The following is a 17,674-nucleotide window of genomic DNA, read 5'->3' on the forward strand; positions in this document are numbered from 1 at the left end:
AAAAAAAAAAAAAAAAAAAAAAAAAACCAAGAGAAAGAAGAGAGAAAGATGGAGGATGCAAACCACCAAAAATCATGTGACAATTGAAAATATTGGCGATTGACGACAAAGCTCTCATACAACAAAGTTAAAATAAATATTGTGGAGAGAGGAACAATGGACTTACTGATTCGTCATCTGATCTTACATCAAATTCTTCATCAAAGTCCACAGAGTCTGCCTCGTGTTCTGTGAAATATATTCTCAATTATTTCAATTTAAAAACTGTGCCATTTTTATAAGGTAATCAAACATAGAATATCATCTCAGCATACCAACATTTAACTCTGTGGTTTCAACAGCTTTATTTTCATCCATTTCTTGTAAGTGAACATTGTGTGGCTCATGTGTAGAATCCACCGGCGATGGTTTATAAGTTTCCACAAGATTTTCTGCCAGCATTGTTGAGTACCTAAATTTTCAGAAGGATAATTCACTTCATTATGTCACAAGGTACGAGGATAAGGTAATATAAAAAAAATGTACATAAAAATCATCCCCTCTCCCCAACAACAAAGGCCAAGCCTAGCAGTCAAATCAAATTGAGGACCTTTCTGTTTGCCCTAAAAGAAACTCGAGGTGTTTGTCAAGTGCCTTTTTCTTTTTCTCATCAAGCTCCATCTGATGCTTGTAAAGCACCTGAAATTAAACCTTGATCATATCTAATTCTGAAGAAAAGCAAAAACTAATCATCCAAAAGAAACCATGGGTTGTGAGAAAATAATGTTATATCAATGAACTTGCCAGCTTTTCTATTTTCATCCAGAACTTCTTTACATCCTTTGAAATATTGAGAGCAAGTTTTCTCAACCGCTGCTCTTCTTCCTGAGTAAAATAGAACATCGTGCATTAGAACTTTGATCCCATGAATAACATCAGAACTAGGGACTGTTTAAGAGTAGCGTTCACATATAATAAAGAAAACGTGTTTAGCATGATGATTTGAAAAGAAAAAGAAAAAAAAAACAAATACAGCATTTTGCTCTCTTCATGTATTTTCTTTAGAGCTGACTGAGTTAACTATTGATGAATATTGGTCGTCAAACACAAGAATCACAAATAATTTGACAAACAATTGTTAAATTTAAAAGTAATAGAAAACGGTTTCAACACATCAGTTTACGAAACAGTTTTTTATATTTAAAAGATACGCCCAAGCAACTCGTATATGTTTTGTTCATTCTCAGGCCATAGTTGTTCTGTTTGAAAACCAACAAAAGTATTTCCAATCAATTAGAGGTTATTCAGAACCTTCAACTTCCTTTCTTCCCGTGTAGCTTGATCTATCATGCCTTTGCTAGCTCTTAGAGCAACCTTTTTTGCCTGAGCTAATTTCCATTTCCGCTCAGACTCAAAGTCCTGCAAATAAACAATTTACTTGTATGAATGGAAGAAAAAGAAAACATTTTTCCAAAAATCCCAACTTTCAGCACCAAACATCCTTGCAAAAGAAAAATTCATAAAAATGATGGGATGAAATGTATGTTGTTAAAATTATTCAAACAAGATGGGAACTAAATATTAAATTAATGTCTAAGTCATATACCTTCGAAAGCCAAACCATCTCTTCTAAAACATGATCCCAATGTGTTTTAGGTCGATTAGGTTCTCTTGGAGCTTCCTGTGTCTGAGATACCAAAGAACCATCATAACATCAGGAGTCGACAGAGAAAGAGGAAGTATCGTTTAAGATTCTTGGAGAATTATGCTTCAAAACGTAGCAACCCACCATCCAATGTGTGTATGCATGAATGACCATGTGTGCGTGTGAAAAAAGGTAGTTAGATGGAGGGAGAGAGGGGGAAAGAAGCAATTTAAACAGCTACCATTCTCAATTCTCTTTCCCCCAAAGAGATATAATACCTTTTGACGCTTGGCTCTTGTCTCATGATCAAGTTTAAACCTGGGACCTTTTGATGCCATGGTTACTCAATATTAAAAATATGATATCTACACAATCTAAGAACCCTGCAAATTATTAGACAAGCACGTGAATTGTCAGTGTGGCTGAAAGTGTTTATTTTAGCTACAATAATGCCTACAAAGTTAAATACTTGTCGAATAAAATTTAAGAATGATATTAGAATGCTAAAAAATGCAAAGATTTAGTCCCTCGATTGCTTAGAAAAGGAATTCATACAAGCTAAGATCTAAGAATATTAAATAGATACATAAATCTCGTATCTATTTCCAGAAGACAAAATTCGCCGTTTTTTTTCTTTTTTTTTCTGAACAACTAAACACAACGCTGAACAACGCATTAGTTATTATTCGAATGATTAAGGCAGCATTGATATTGCAAAATCATATGGGATAAATCAAGAATACACCTTCAAACTCAGGCTAAATATTTTTCACCATTTATTCCCATGCATTTTAATGAGAACTGAAGACGTGCTCTCATATCACTTCGAGTCTAGATGACGAAAAAACTTAGCATGTTCCATAAAGGGAACATAAGAATTTCCCCGCACCTCTCTACGGCGTCATAGTGGGTAGCTATAAATTTCTTATGCTTTTAAAACCCACTTCATTTCGTTCCCGAAAGATAAAAATAACAGAGAAACTGCAATTTTCAGCTCAAGTTAAAGAATTTATTTGACTCCAAAGTTTGAAAAAAAAAAAAAATTAGAAATGGCCAAGATTGCGTACGTTCATTTCTTTAGCTGTACCCCGAGTATTTCTTCGCAACCAAAGAAAGCTCCAATCACATAAAAACCAAAACAAACAATCTACCATGGCGCAAGAACCCACTTCTTCACCGAAAATGTCCTAAATATCTGAAATTACACGCGAAAATGAGACACAAAGAACAAAAAAAAAAAAAAAAAAATGCAAGTTCCGGAGTTGATGAGGAAGCAGAAGATAGAAGGACCTGAAGCGGTCGTTTCGTCGGGAAGTGTAGGGTTTTTGCAGTCGAGAATCAGCGTAACAAAGATCCGACGAACGTGAGTCCCAGATCCAAATGAGTGAGTTCTGGAGAGGGTCCCAGATTATTCCTCGTTTGGCGGCTCTACTTTTATCATCTCCGCCGGCGACGACGGGGGTGATTCTGGATAAAACCCTCGATCTACGGTCAGAGATGTACCGAAGTATAATCCGACGGCGGGAAAGTGAGAGCAACAGGTGAGAGCCAGAGTTCGGAATTCTGAAATTTTTTGGTTTTCTTTTGTACCGAAACCATAAATTTTTAACCCAAAAAAAAAAAAAAAAAAAACCAAAATAAATAACCGACCTTTGCTTTTTTATTTTTTCCCAATGTATAAATATTTAAATATCTTTTTTTTTATTTCTTATTTGACTTTAAAATTTTGTTCTTCCATCCATACTCCAAATAAATACATCGACACAATCAATCATTGATAGAAAATCGAGTCAGTTAATTTGTCGGGATTCGCCCTAAACAAGTCGAAAAATCTCTGTTAAAGGAAAATGAGCCGAATGAGAGCTTTTTCCGTTTGCTTAATAGGGCTTAGAACGGAAATTATATTCTATGGGAGTAAGACGTGTAACCCTCCGAAATTATTATTACAGGGTTATTAAACTCAAAAACCAAAATTATGTAACTTATTAATAGAATTTTGATTAGATCAAAGATTCAAAGCTCAAAAACGACATGTCGACAAACCTTCAAGGATTGGTTCCAAATAAAACATCGGCATTTCCTCCCTCAATCTTAGCGTCAGCTGCACTTCAATGTCCTTTCCGTCTCTCTCTGTCTCTCTCTCTAACATTGATTAACTTCTCGTCCTGATTTTATGTTTAATCGGGAGGAAGGGAATTGAATCGAGTAAAGCACAATTTCAATTTACAGCCATGGTTTCTGGGCTTGGATCTTCAGGCGTTTTCATGTTGCCGCTCAATCGTTTAGCGCTAATCGCTTGGCTTGTAAAGCATTTTCCAGCTGTTGCGATCCATATCAGAGGCGTGCGCGGCAAGATCATCCGGTTAGCCTCTCATTGGTTGCTCTGATATTCGTCCGCGATTGGTTGATTCTTCGCGAGAGTCACTCCTGGAAATTATGCACTACTCGCATTTTTGTTTGGTAGGTTCAATTGCAGGATTTTTCTTCATTTCGCATCTGTCTTGATGGGTATTTTGGTTGTTCTGGATTTTGCGTTTCCCCCTTTAACTGGACTTGAGTGGTCCTTTACTTGATGCGTAGCTCGAGATGGAACCTCCTTTTTTTATAGTTTGAATGATTTTCTTTGCTTCTTCGCTGTGTTCTCTAGTGACAGCTCCGATCGGCGAAAATCTGTTTTGTGGTACTCAAGATTTTGGATTTGAGGGGTATCTATTTTGACATGGACTTGATTTCTTTGAGTTTGTTTGAATTGACTGAGACTATAATCAATCTGTTGAAACTTTATAATCCATGCATTTGGGGGTAAGTGGGGGTGCTTGACAATAGATTATTGGCTGTAGACGTGTGTTTTTGATCGAAGTTGACCTTTTGCCACTCTCTCTTTATTCCAGTCTATTTTTCATGATTACTAGATTGGCTCAAAGAGAACGAAGAATAATAATTTATGTTATGCAGCTCTTTGGTTGTAATTACATGTTTAAAGTATTGCCCTCAATTGATTGTATACTTGGAACAGCGAGATTCTTCAAATCTTCCATATTTGCCTTAGATAATAGTGATTCTTTTGGGAGATTGCCAGATTGGAGTATGATACTTGCAAACCGAAGTAACGAGAAACTAAACTACAAAAATGAGTGGAGGGGTCTCAAGGTGAAGGTGAAGGTAGAGGTGGGATTGATTTTGTGTTAATATATTCATACACGATGTTTTATTATCTTTAGTTTATGAAGTACTCGAGTCATAAAATAGAGGTATAATGTTCTAAGGATTTGAATTCTTTTGTGCTGTTGTATGTTTCTAGGTTCCACCCTATGCTTTTTAATTGGGTTCTTTGTGTAGGTCTACTCGTACTTGGATGCTTCATCCATTAAGGGAGTTCATTGGAGAGCTGTTCAGACGGCGATCTTCATTAATGGTAGGGGATCTTCTTTAATGGCAGAGACAATTTTTCTTGGAATTTCGATTTACATTTTAATTGAAAACTAAGTTTTTATCGTGTTTGGATTATTGATTAATGGTCTAATTTTTTTTTTTTTTGAGTTCAACAATGTGTCGGGTGAGCTATTTGATAGAGGGTACATCTTTTATGCCAATTGTGCTATACTTATGTTGGTTGATTAGTAGCATCTTTCAGGAGTCTACGTTATTTGATAGAGGGTACATCTTTTATGTTGGGTGAGCTATTTGTCGGGTGAGCTATTTGAGTTCAACAATTGTGCTATACAATGTGTCGGGTGAGCTATTTCTCTTGCAGGAGTCTACGTTAAAAGACTGCTAAACGACGACTAAATAAAGCTTTAAATTTTGAGCGTGATTAAGCAGCTGGCTAGGAGCTGTTTTTTCTATGACAGTTTCCTATTTCCAAGAACAAAAACTAATGAACACGTACTTGCTTCTAGTAGTTTTGGATTTGTTATCTTGTTCTCTTAATCTGTTCTGACATGATGTTTTCATTTTAGAAGAATTGAGATTGGCAAGTGCAAGTAGTTCTTTTCTTGATATCCAAGAGCGTCTGGGATGCTTGTGCGCACCTCAACTATTCTCTGGGACAAACTCCTTACCCTATTATATTTGGTTATCAAGGTAACTTGCTGACTTGAACTCATTCTCTCTAAAAGCTCATTATTATTTACATTGTCTTCTTGACTAGTTGGCCAACCCATCATAGTTCATAGCGATAGGTTAAAAACCAAAAGTTCAAAATGATTTGAAAACAATCTCTCTTAGATAGGTACAAAATTTTCTCCTCCAAAACCTGATATTGTTGCTGCTCATTTGAGTTTCCATTTTCGTTACATGCACGACGATTCCATCTCACTGTCACACCTGACTGGACTTACTTGATATGTTGCATATGTAGGCATTTCTGTGAAGGGGCAAGTGTCAGTTTCAATTTAAGGGCGAGGTAAGTGTATGATTGACCGATTAGTAGTTGTTGGACGTTGGAAACCTTGGAAAAGGAATGTCCGGGTTATTCTTTACCCCATTGACTAATGCAACATATCAAGAAGCGTTTCCTAGAGTTGGTTATTGTTTGATTTACCTCACATAACTTTTCCAAGGCAACTCCATTTCTAAAGCTGTTGAAAATAAGTTGGGCTCATTTCAATACAGATGGAAAACAAAAGGACAACTCTCATTCTTTGTCTAACCCCAATTCATTTACCAACACTTGAGAGTTATTTTTCTGATCCATTCTACTTTCAAGTTTGCATCGGATTGCAGTTGTGATGAATCGATGATAAAACTTACACAGAACACAAATATTGATGCCGCAGCATGAGAGAAGAGTGAAGAATTCAAATTTTGATGAAGCCGGAAATGAAGCCATAGTTCAATTAGAAGCTACAGAGGGCTAAATTCCAACACTTGGGTTATTTTTCTGAAACATTTTACTTTCGTGTTTGCATCGGCTTGCAGAGTTGTGTTGAATCGACGATACAGATTACACAGAGCTGTATATTGATACAGCAGAGCATAAGATAAGAGTGAAGAATTCAGAGTTTGATGAAGCTGGAATTGAAGCCATAGTGCAATTAGAAGCTACAGAGGGCTAAATTTTCACAATGTTGTCTACTATTCATATAGTGCCATAGATATTCATAAGAAAGGCAAACTCTCCCTCCTACCTGGAAGAAAAAACCCATTAAAGGGGAAAAAAAAAACAAAAGAATTTGATCCACTAACATAATAACTTTTGGTACAACTCAGTAATGGTAGACATTTCAATATTCAGATTTGGAAATGTGATGCTGTTGGTATGGCACTGGCACTGCCACTTGCACTTGGTAGCTCAAGTATCGTTGCTTTTTTCAACTAATTGGCCATGAACATTTGGCTGCGCCCCTTCTGCTATGCATTAAAAGAAGATGATTAGATATGGAACATCCACTTCGCTAATAGAATTGGTAAAAGAAGCCAACGCCTCATGTCAAATTTCATGAAATCACTAGCTTCACAAATTTGGAAATGTCGTGTAACTTTAAAATTAAGATCCAAGTTTCATTTATCTCCATTTGTTTTAATACTAATTAATGAAAAGAGAAGAAATTCCTGCAATTATTCTGTAGAAAAGGAGGGGTAATACACACGAGCGTTAAGAAAATAGTTAAAATTGCTAACTGAAACCTGTTCCAGGTTCTTTCTTCATACAAACACATTAAAGTGATTATTTTCTAACTGATAGAGAAAGATACGAAATATACAGCAGAAATGCAGGGACTATTATTAAGTACACATATATTTATTACCACTTTCACCATCAGATGCACAAGTTAGTCTAGAAATTGCATCCACAAGAGCCTGCTCGTGATCCTGCACATCGAATATGAAACGATTTACCTCGTAATTGAATGGAAAGGTGGAACAGGAAAGATTGAGCAGAGAAAAAAGGAACTGGAATAGCATGATATGGACCATACTTTAAGCATTTTCTTCGCCTTTTCAAGCTCCTCGGGGTCAGGATTACTTGAATTGAAAACTTTCTCTACCTGTTGGAGTTCAAAATCACCAATTGGATATTACTGTTTGAATGTTTATTCATTTACTTCCAATATCTATATGCTTACCTCCTTTACCAATGCTTCTGTATTAAGTAATTCTATATCGTCAAACACTTTCTTTCCAACACCATTTTGAGATGGAGAAAGTTCCTTTCTGGGTTGGTTTTTTGACTGTCCTCTCCCTCTGCCAGAACCAGGAGCAAAACCACCCAAACTTTGGGATCTTCGATAAACACGGCTTTGTCCACCATGGCCTCCTCGATGAGACATTCCTGGATCCTCACTATCCCATCGAATATCCTCGGGTGGGATCTGCAGGTAGCAGGACATCAGTCATTGCATAAGATTGAGCTTCACAACCCAACCACACCAAAATGTAAAACATGCCATAAAGCAATCTTCATGCAAACAGCATAGCATCCTACGAAGAACTTGAATAAATGCTTATGGGAAGAAGAGAATTTAAAATCTTCGTCTCAACAGGTAATCCAAATAAACTGCGGATGCCAACCTTCCAACTTAAAAATAAGATCAAATTATGGAAAATGGGTTGGAACGATGTTTTTCTTTTTTCTTTTTTTTTTCTTTTTTTTTTTTTTGGTCTCTTGAGCTAATCAAGCTAAACTTTGATAAGAGAATTAATATTACTACAAATTAGCAGAGGAACCAGCAAACCAAACTAGATTTCACCAAAATTACACTTTGATTAATCATTTATGCATTTCCACGTATGAAGAAGTGGTTAAGAGAAGGAATTAGGGTGCACGAAGCCTAAAGCAAATAGGATATAATTAACATAGAGGTTTCAGTAACATGCTTCATCATTCATGCACCCGAAAACACTTCCTGAAAATTACAGAAAAGACATTTTCAAAAGAATGCACTGAATCTTGTTGAATTCTCACGCATTTCCTAAAATTTGTCAACAGAATTTGGAAAGGTCACTCCATAGACCCACACAGCCACAGTTTCAAACAAATAGAACCTCACTAAAAAGGTGCAGAGAAATTCTTTGGCACAAGAAAAGGCAATACCCAACCATACCTCTTTAATATCGACCCATTCCCATGTCTCCCGTGTTGTATTTATATCATAAACCAAGGCATGCTGACCCTGAAAAAAAGTAAGTACAGAGAATAATCGGCAATCAGCACAAAGGAAATTGACAGGTGCTATGGGAGAACGTTAGAGTTCCATGCATGTGAAACTAGAGCTGGTATTTATCAGATTCAATATGGAGCAGAAAAGATGTAGCAACCAGTAAGAGACCATTTTTTTCTGTCGGGCTTTCTTAAGAGGACTGGAAATAGGAAACGGTTATACAAAAAAAATAGGCTTAAACAAGGCAAAGGAAATTTTGAGACTCAAACATGCCTTAACAGGATCATAGTCTTTTATGAGAGCCTCATAGAAGCTGTTGTACTCAGGCCACCTGGTCCATACTTTCCTTCCAATTAAAGTGTCATACGGTGGAGCTTCAGCAGATTCATTTGCCAGAAGGGCTCCAGAAGAATTATGATTATTTAACTGTCTGCTTCCAGCAGGAACTGAAGAAGAGTGCTGCATCGGTTTCATAGATGAAAAACCAGGCAATGATGTATTCTTATTAGAAAAAAAATGAAGACAGCTAAAAGAAGCAGAAAAATAGAGACAACCATGTCGTATATGTTGCAGCAAAACAGTAAGGAAGAGCCATTTAATGCAACAAGAAACAAGGTTTAGGGGCCAAAATTGACATATGAAAGCCAGCAAAAGTACTGATACCAGTTGACTTGTTTTCTGCTTCTTACGGGATGCTGAAACCGTTGGACTGGGAACAACATCATGGATTGGCTGGGACGAACTGCGTCTCACATTTAGGTTCCCACCTGCCTGTCTCCACTCCCTAGTACCATCTCAAAACATAATACAAACACATAATTGAGTTGAAGAAACATGTCTCTCAAATGATTTCAAATTCTAAGAGTTCAATTGCTTTAGAAACATTCTAACCTAATCTCACGAATTATATCATCAGAATTAACCCTCGCAAGCAATTCCCTGTGTTCGTCGTCTGATACTCTCAATTCTTTCCTAAGCTCTGTTATCAAGCTTTCTTTATCCTGCCGAACAGAGTTTCATATAAACCTCAAAGAAGCATATTACAACAAACACTACGTGGAACATTTTTTAGCAGAACTTGAAAAAGATGGACACACCCAGGTAATGGCATCTGCTTGGGCTTTAAATGCACGCAGTACTGAACAGTAAGCTTCTTGTTCGAGATGATGAATCTGGGCCTCCATATTGCGTACTCTAGGGTATGGAAAAGAACTCAAAACAGACCTCCCCTTTCCAGAAATGTGTCCTCCTCTAGAAACTCTGTTACGATGTGATGGTGGAAGATCATCATCAGTACCTGCAGTTATTTCATATACAGGATACATGATTTTAAAGGATGTTACACCTAGAATAACTCATCATTTTCCCCATTAAAGTGGTGATATTCTGATAACATCCTCTGGGCTCCTATAAACTGCCTTAATGATGAACAATTTAACCTTACGGAATTACATTCACAGTTCCAAATGGAATAACTTCTCCGCGTGAAGGTCCAACAATTCCTTTTCGTTCAAGCCTGCCTCACTATGCCCTCGAGAAAAACGAACCAAAGAGACCACCTTGGCTTGCCAATCAAGCAAGAAAAGTTATCCAACACGATCGAGCACAATGCCCTAAAATCTCCCTTTCTGGTCCTTTCGCTTAAAGAATTCGCGAATAAATGCAAAAATTAAACCTAAATAACGCAAAAAAGAATCCCAGAACTCATAGAAACAAAGGACTTAACGCAATTAAACCTTCATTCTATGGATGCCCCAAGTGACCTCAAACCCCAATTTTCCGATAAAACACCAAAAAAAACTGAAAACCTATTTTCCAGCCCTCGTCAAAGTAACCACCTAATCAGGCACTTGTACTCGAGATAAAATTCAATTCCTCAATTAAAGAGCCCACCGGGCTCAAAGAACAAAAAACCCCAAATTACATTCGAAAGAACTATACAATCCCACACAACAAAACCCAAATAATTCCAACTTACCGCTACTGTCGGAGGCTTCATAGTTCATGATCAACGAGAAAACCTGAAAAGACTGAAAAAGAAAGAGCGCTGAAAGGATTTAGGGAAGATTTTCAGCAGGGAAGAAGCTGAGAAGTGGATTGGACGGAAGAGAAGACGGGATCTTTATCAATGGCAGTGAGGCGAATCGATCGATAGGGAACTGCAAGAGTGAAAAATGGAAAAGGGTATGGACAAAACGAGAGATTAATCAGGAATATAAAGAGAGATGGAGAGTTCTGGGGAAGAACTGAATGCTTACTGGTGCTTGATGATTATGTTCAGAAGAAAGGTATGGTGTTCGTCCCCAATGAATATGAAAACCGAACCTGCACAATAACGCCAAACGCCCCGAAGCTCCAAACAACTTCCCCCTATAACGAAAATATATTATCTAAATTACAAAATATATTTTAAATTTTGGCTAAATATATGTTTTTTTTTTCTCTTATTTTTAATATTTTTTTTTCCTTCTAATTTAGCGTGCATTTTATAAATCTTTTATATTTAATCCTTCACATTTTAATATATATATATATATATATATATATAATTTATTACTTTAAAAATTGCAATAGTGCCCTTTCCAAATCATCCCGAATAGAATTGTTCCAAATTATTAGAATTACACAACTAAATGTTATTTTTAAAGAAAAACATTATTTTTTTTTAAGATATAAATGATAAAAAAATATATATATATTCTCGACTATCTTGTTTTAAAGCAAACATATTATAAAACGCCTTATTTTAAAGTCATATTTTTGTGCTAATTTTGTGGCTTAATTGTACTTTCAATTATGGACATGTTAATTTGGTAGAAAACGAGCATATGGAGTGAACTATACGAGCATATGGGGCAACATCACTTGAATCGCTAAAAACCATCACTTATCAACTAATTTTGAGAGATCCATCATAATTCAACTGGGAGAATTAAAAAACAGAAGGACGAAAGGTCGACATGTCATTAGTCAAAAATCTTATAGATTACTCTTCATTAATATAACAATTAAAAATGTATATAAATTTATCATATTCGGTCTTAATTTTGGTCGGTAACTCGAACACATGAATAATTTTTTTCATTAGTCACCAAAAAGAAAGATGTAAGTGAAACAAGTCATTACATTTTTCGGGGACAGTCTTCCATTCAAATCCAAAAAAGTTGTGAAGATTGTATAAGCGAAATAAAAGAAAATCCTCCACAAAATGAGGACACATGATTTTTATACAAGAATGCCAGAAAAACAACAGAACGTGATTGCAGCAAAGGCTTCCTTGTGCAAAAGCTATCCCTTGGGTTCCTACCACATTAAAATCACTTATCCTGCCTACATTGTCTAGAACAAAAGGACATGAAAGTAAGAAATGACAAGAAGAAAGAGACGAGATTATGAAGCCATTTGACCTTCTTCGTTTGCTCTAGCTTTGCCCTTTCGGTTCCAGATAGGTGTGGTTTCGATAAGCTTATGGGGTACGAGTCGACTTTCACGCTTGGAAAGCTTGCGGAATTTTCTAACTCGCAGCTTCGCAATCTCTGCCTCTTCTTCAGGGGTTGTTTCCCTAAGAACAACTGTTAGCCGACATTCTGGTCTAACTTTGATCCCACATTTTCCTTTGGCATGATATGATATTCTTTTCTTGAATAATCCCTTGCCTACAAATGCCTCAGCTGTACAAGATATAACAGGAAGTGAAGTTAAATAAACAAAACCATAAAATATAACCAATGGTGTGTCTTTGATTGCTTCATTTACCAACAAGGAGCCGATCTGAATCCAGTCCATGATTGTGGGTTGCATTTGCTTTGGCTGAGTGAATGACCTTCGAAATGTCACAACACAAATTTTTAAATCATCGGTAACTTCTATCAATACCAAAGGAGTTGCATATTGCAAAAGAAATGGGAGAACAATTTATGACATGAAACTCGCATTAACTTGAAATTTCTAAGAATAAAATGGTCTCCCGCTCCAAAATCATTCATTAAACTCAAGCATTTGTATGCTCAAGTCTAGCAGACTATCCCAAATAATGAAATCAAATAATATTCGATCACAGTGGTTGGTAAACGAGGTGTACATCGAGCACTGTAAGATAGTGTTTCACCTGATAAACAGTTTTTGAAGCTCGTTTTACAGTCAATTGTAACTGCATCAGTGCATCTTCAACACGCATGCCTCGAACTAAAGCAGCAACCAAGTTGACTTTTTTGGGACTCTGGTAGAACAATTTAAATGTAATAGTTATATTAATTCTTTTAAAATAGAAGGCAAACCAAATGAGTTGCAACACCTCGTGGAAACTACTTCAATCAACAAAAAATGAGTTATCGCACTTAACCAATGTATAAAATACATTTGTGGTCCTTGAAGTTTGAGTTTGATGTTTGTTTTGTGAGATCTCACATCGGTTGGAGAGGGAATGAATCATTTCTTATAAGGGTGTGGAAACTTCTCCATATTAGATGTGTTTCAAAACCGTGAAGTTGACGGCAATACACAACGGGCCAAAGTGGACAATATCAGCTAGTGGTGGGCTTGGACTGTTACAAATGGTATCAGAGCCAGACACCGGCCGGTGTGCCTGCAAGAATGCTAGGCACCCAAGGCAGGTGGATTGTGCGATCTCACATTGGTTGGAGAGGGAACAAAGCATTTCTTATAAGGGTGTGAAAACTTCTCCCTAGTAGATGCATTTTAAAACCGTGTGGTTGATGGCGATACGTAACGGACCAAAGTGGACAATATTTGCTAGCGGTGGGCTTGGGTTATTTCAGCTTGGTCCTCAAAGTTTCAAAGGAGGCTTGTCCCTAAGGTTTGGAAAAGGTTCAAAATGATCCCTAAGGTCATTTGGCTGGAAGTTGACTAATGAAAAGATCACCATCTCCCTCCCCCTTTGTCACATCTTCTACCATCTCGTCAGCAACATGTAGCTCAACTTTGTTTCAAATCTACGAAAGGTTGTTCCAGACGTGAGCTACAACAAGTGGCAGTGGCAGATGAGACAAGGAAGAGGAGATAGTGGTGCACGTTTGATGGAGGCAAATTAGAAGAAGAAAGAGAAGAGAAAAGAGGCCATAGGAAAGCGGACAGTGAATGTCAACACAGTGCTAGCAAAGTTCGCTAATGAGAAAAAGAAAGAAAAATAGGAAAGAGAGAGAAATGTGATGACCAACTAAAAATAGGAAAGAAAGATCTACCCAGTGAGCAAGCGAGTAATTAGCACATCGACATCATCTCTCTCTAAGTAAACCAACAGTCAAATGAGCTCAAGAACCATTTTGAACTGTTTTCTAAACCTCACAGACTAAAAGTGTCACTTTTGAAATTTTGAAGCGCAAATGGGCAACAACCTCAAACTTCACAGACCACGTAGACATCAAACTCAAACTTCAAACATGAAAAGTGTTTTTTGTCCTAAAATATAATAAGTTGATAATGTATGAATTGAAAATCATAAAAACTTCAAATTTTATCAAGTTCTATAAATACAAAATCAAAAACTTCAAAAAATTTGCAAGTTTCACTCCATTATGACTTTCATCTCTTTTTACTTCAGCTTTTGGTGAGTAACAACAAGAATGAGTCTAAAGATTTCACCTGTTTGATTCCCTTCAATATAGCTTGGACTTTGGAAGGTTTAGAGACTACTTTCTGGTCTGTATCTCCATCTTTTCCACTGCTTATAGCCAAAGCAGAAGTCAGAGGAGATGAAATTGGTTCCTCGGATTTATCTGCTAATAACATCCTTGAACTGGAAATTCCCTATAAAAGGAAAAAAAAAATGATAATACAGTGAAGACATTTTTCAGAAAATATAATGATTACAAGTGTTTTATCAAAATTATTATCATAAAGATTTAGTGGATGTTATGGTTGGTATGTGTACCATCTGTTGGAGACACCGATAGTAAGGCTGTGTAAGGCCCGTTGAGGATGGCTTCAAAAGTCTCTGTAAATAAGGCAACTGCCCTGCATAAGAAAATGATTCAACTCAGGAACTTCAGTTTTGTAGATTCTGTGGTTCTACTGATTTTAGTCAGATGCAAAACAGTTTGTAATGAACAAATAATATGATAAACATTATGAAGAGGGAGTCCTCTCAAAAACACAAATTACCAGGATTGCAACCTATTTAATCGCATTTTGGATTCCATATTGGAGAAGAGGAACAAGTTATAAGATTGAATAAAGAAGACAATTTACACTATAGCCAAGTAATGTTATGAACAAGTCTATCATAAGGTTTTGGGTAATTAATGCTATTAAGTAATGTAATATTATGGGTTCTTCATTTTAATGATCAACACCTCATTGTTCACGAAAACCTTTGGTTCCTCTTGTTCCACACAACCCAAAAGAAAGCTCTAATCAAATTGATCAAGAAGTTATTTGGAAGCTGTTTTGAAAACATTTTTATGCTTTCTTTTCTCCACCACTTTCAACTTTTAAGAATAACTTTAAGGCAGATTGTAAAGGTTATATAGTTATTACATACTTCATCAAATCAATATTCACGCTTAATGATTCTGCAAGGTAGAACAACTTAGCAAATAATTTTCTGTTTCTATTATATGTACGATATGTTGATGCTTGAATGGGCTAGAAGGTCTTATATGATTCATACACTCGTCCAAAAGAAAGTATCACTGACCATATGAAAGAGTGGATTGCGAGCGATAACATTTAGAGTTGACAGCTGCATTATAACTCAATTCCACTCTCTTCTGCACATGCCCAAGCATGGACCGAATACATCTTTGCCAACCACCCATGATCAAAAACAATACTGCGGAAGTCCTGAAAACCAAAAAGAAAGACAACGTAATCTTTGAATACTGAAGATAATTAGTCACCCAACAGATAAATAGAGATCCAACATAAGAAATTACAAAGAAGAGAACTTCATCACTAAACTTCCTATTACGGCAAATCCACAATTTCATCTCATATCACATCATTTCTCAAACTTTATGACTCGTATAACATAAAGGAGAAACTACGAATCAACATTTTCCTCAACAGGGGTACAAAAAAAAAAAACCCAACACAATCAAAACGACAGCAGCTCAATCCACATTGCAATCAACAATCTGCCGGATTAATTCCTAAATTTAAGGTACTAAATAATCCAAATTATCCTTGTATTTCTGCACTTCAACCAATGTCTCAGAGTAGCTGACAGAAAAGAGTCCAAATCCAGAAACTCAATTGATTATGCTAATTTTCTGAATGCAATTGATCTTTGAAATGGGTCAAGGAAGAACGTCGAGCTAGTTTGTCAGCAGATGGAACAATAAACGAATACGAAAGCCATACCAAACGGGAAATGAATCTGATCGTAATGGAAGAACTCGTGCTGGTTGTGGAATGGTTGCACACTTCGATCACTCTTGCTTTATCGCCAGCAAACGATGGGGATTCGACAAATGGCCTTCGCAAGTCGAGAGGGAAGAAGAGGCGCGAGCTGAACTGAGCAGAGAATCGGGAGAGGAAAGTGCGCGGAAGTGTTAGAGGAAGAAGCCTAGCGATGCGTGTGAGTCGTGGGTATAAACGCTACAGCCCTAAACTTCTCCCATATGGAATACACAATGTAATTTTATTAGGTTAAAACAAAATGTTCATATGGGTAAATGAATTTACCGTTAAGGTTAACTTCCAATTTTTATTTATTTTTATCGGTAAATTCTAAACTCAAAATTATAGAATTAATAATTTCATTGTTTTTTTAAATTAACAAAAAAAATAAAAATAAATAAAAAATCATATCTCGTGGAGAAGAACGAACGTCCTTAAAATGTGGAAATCTCTTCTATCGGTAGACTTGGATTTATACACTCATAAATTCGAGAAACACAGTAGAAAATTTTGAAAATATGAATTTTATTGTTCGAGAAAAATATTAAACACCATTGACATAGATTATACCAAACAATTTCCCGTGAAAATTTGCAACATACAGCATGTTTACCAAGTTAATTAATTTTTTTTTTTTTTTTGGTTAAGTAAGTTTCAAATGGGTTGATGTTTGTGCTTGAAATAAGGTTTTTAGGATGAAAACATATGTAATTTTCAGACGGATGATTCATGTGTTAGGATTTGAAATCTAAATTTAGTATTTGATAGTTTTGAATTTTCATGCAACATGGTGACAGTACTCATACTAGATTGACCCATGTTAGTATGATACGAGTCATTATTCTAACATGAATCCATAGATTGACTAGCATGAGTGGATAGTCTGATACAAGTCAATCTAGCACTAGTAGGTATTCTCCTGCGATATAATCTACTTCTTGCTTTTTAAAAGTGAAGATTATCCTCACAAATCAACACGAGTAAGTCTAACATGTTTTATTCTCTTTCACATGCATCATGGAGACATTGGATATTGAGCATAATTTTCATTTCTTCTCGAGAAACCAATAAATAATGACATGTTGTGAAAATATGTAGTATTGATAATTGTGATCTTGCTTTGGCCAACTCAAGTGATACAATTTCATTATTTTATCACACACTTAACAAGATTTTGGCTTATTTGAAAATAGTGAGGGAATATTTGATTAGATTAAGATATGTTTAAACAATAATTTATTTAGAACACCATCTAATACTATGTTAATACGATGATTTTGACTATAACTCGAGCGTCTTCCAACTCTTAAATGAACGAACTTTAGATATAAAAACGATAATAAATTTTCAAACACTCTCTAGAAACTTCGAAAATGAAATAAAAGTGGTAACTTGAATTGTTTTTGGGAGAGAAACTTGTAAAGAACAAGAATCTAAAAGCAATTTGAAAAGATGAAATTGTGTTTGAGAGTTTGAGACATATCCCATTCCCCAACAAAGAGGAGATTGGAAGAGAAGTTTATTCCAAAATGAAAGGATACAAAAAGTGGAAGGCTTTGGCAAAGAAAGTCAAGGCCGTCGGCTACAG

General features: G+C 36.1%; 4 protein-coding genes across 14 annotated transcripts in view; 1 reads left to right on the forward strand and 3 right to left on the reverse strand.

The window, feature by feature from the left end:
• The window catches only part of LOC111470025 (protein PHOTOPERIOD-INDEPENDENT EARLY FLOWERING 1), a 16,115-nt gene extending 12,904 nt beyond the window's left edge, over nt 1–3,211 (reverse strand). Inside the window, exons 1-9 of one of the 2 annotated variants that reach the window (XM_023115480.1) lie at nt 2,915–3,211; nt 2,692–2,819; nt 1,903–2,007; nt 1,586–1,666; nt 1,291–1,398; nt 784–864; nt 590–678; nt 315–451; nt 167–228 (exon numbers count right to left, since the gene is read on the reverse strand). In XM_023115480.1, the coding sequence (XP_022971248.1) occupies nt 167–228; nt 315–451; nt 590–678; nt 784–864; nt 1,291–1,398; nt 1,586–1,666; nt 1,903–1,962 (618 nt within the window). In that variant the 5' untranslated portion in view covers nt 1,963–2,007; nt 2,692–2,819; nt 2,915–3,211. The remainder of the gene's footprint in view (nt 1–166; nt 229–314; nt 452–589; nt 679–783; nt 865–1,290; nt 1,399–1,585; nt 1,667–1,902; nt 2,008–2,691; nt 2,820–2,914) is intronic. The other variant, XM_023115481.1, reaches the window with a different exon arrangement.
• A 441-nt stretch (nt 3,212–3,652) lies between these two features.
• LOC111470024 lies at nt 3,653–6,777 on the forward strand. Of its 7 annotated transcripts, none has more exons than XM_023115478.1 (5): nt 3,653–4,084; nt 4,704–4,792; nt 4,964–5,039; nt 5,584–5,707; nt 6,350–6,777. In XM_023115478.1, exons 2-5 carry the CDS (start codon nt 4,712–4,714, stop codon nt 6,405–6,407), a joined length of 339 nt encoding a protein of 112 aa, XP_022971246.1. In that variant the 5' UTR covers nt 3,653–4,084; nt 4,704–4,711; the 3' UTR covers nt 6,408–6,777. The 7 variants fall into 7 exon arrangements, 6 of the variants coding, with proteins under 6 accessions (XP_022971246.1, XP_022971247.1, XP_022971242.1 ...); XM_023115474.1 differs by having other exon boundaries at nt 3,658–4,792; nt 6,350–6,411; nt 6,611–6,777; XM_023115479.1 differs by lacking the exon at nt 4,704–4,792 and having other exon boundaries at nt 3,655–4,084.
• On the reverse strand, nt 6,624–11,101 carry LOC111470022 (protein EMSY-LIKE 1). Of its 4 annotated transcripts, none has more exons than XM_023115471.1 (11): nt 10,986–11,101; nt 10,706–10,886; nt 9,825–9,987; nt 9,619–9,728; nt 9,391–9,511; nt 9,001–9,186; nt 8,671–8,739; nt 7,693–7,938; nt 7,546–7,614; nt 7,375–7,438; nt 6,683–6,976 (listed from the first exon to the last, which is right to left on the reverse strand). In XM_023115471.1, exons 3-11 carry the CDS (start codon nt 9,909–9,911, stop codon nt 6,918–6,920), a joined length of 1,011 nt encoding a protein of 336 aa, XP_022971239.1. In that variant the 5' UTR covers nt 9,912–9,987; nt 10,706–10,886; nt 10,986–11,101; the 3' UTR covers nt 6,683–6,917. The 4 variants fall into 4 exon arrangements, with proteins under 4 accessions (XP_022971237.1, XP_022971239.1, XP_022971236.1 ...); XM_023115468.1 differs by having other exon boundaries at nt 9,825–10,024; XM_023115470.1 differs by having other exon boundaries at nt 10,073–10,886.
• A 774-nt stretch (nt 11,102–11,875) lies between these two features.
• Nucleotides 11,876–16,281, reverse strand: LOC111470023 (50S ribosomal protein L22, chloroplastic-like). Its single transcript, XM_023115472.1, has 7 exons — nt 16,048–16,281; nt 15,383–15,528; nt 14,618–14,700; nt 14,329–14,493; nt 12,836–12,946; nt 12,484–12,550; nt 11,876–12,398 (listed from the first exon to the last, which is right to left on the reverse strand). The coding sequence occupies exons 2-7, from the start codon at nt 15,501–15,503 to the stop codon at nt 12,118–12,120; spliced, it is 828 nt and encodes a 275-aa protein (XP_022971240.1). The 5' UTR covers nt 15,504–15,528; nt 16,048–16,281; the 3' UTR covers nt 11,876–12,117.
• Nucleotides 16,282–17,674: the final 1,393 nt, after the last annotated feature.

The sequence above is a fragment of the Cucurbita maxima genome, unplaced genomic scaffold (genome assembly GCF_002738345.1).
Source record: "Cucurbita maxima cultivar Rimu unplaced genomic scaffold, Cmax_1.0 Cma_Scf00043, whole genome shotgun sequence".
NCBI classification, from domain to species: Eukaryota; Viridiplantae; Streptophyta; class Magnoliopsida; order Cucurbitales; family Cucurbitaceae; genus Cucurbita; species Cucurbita maxima.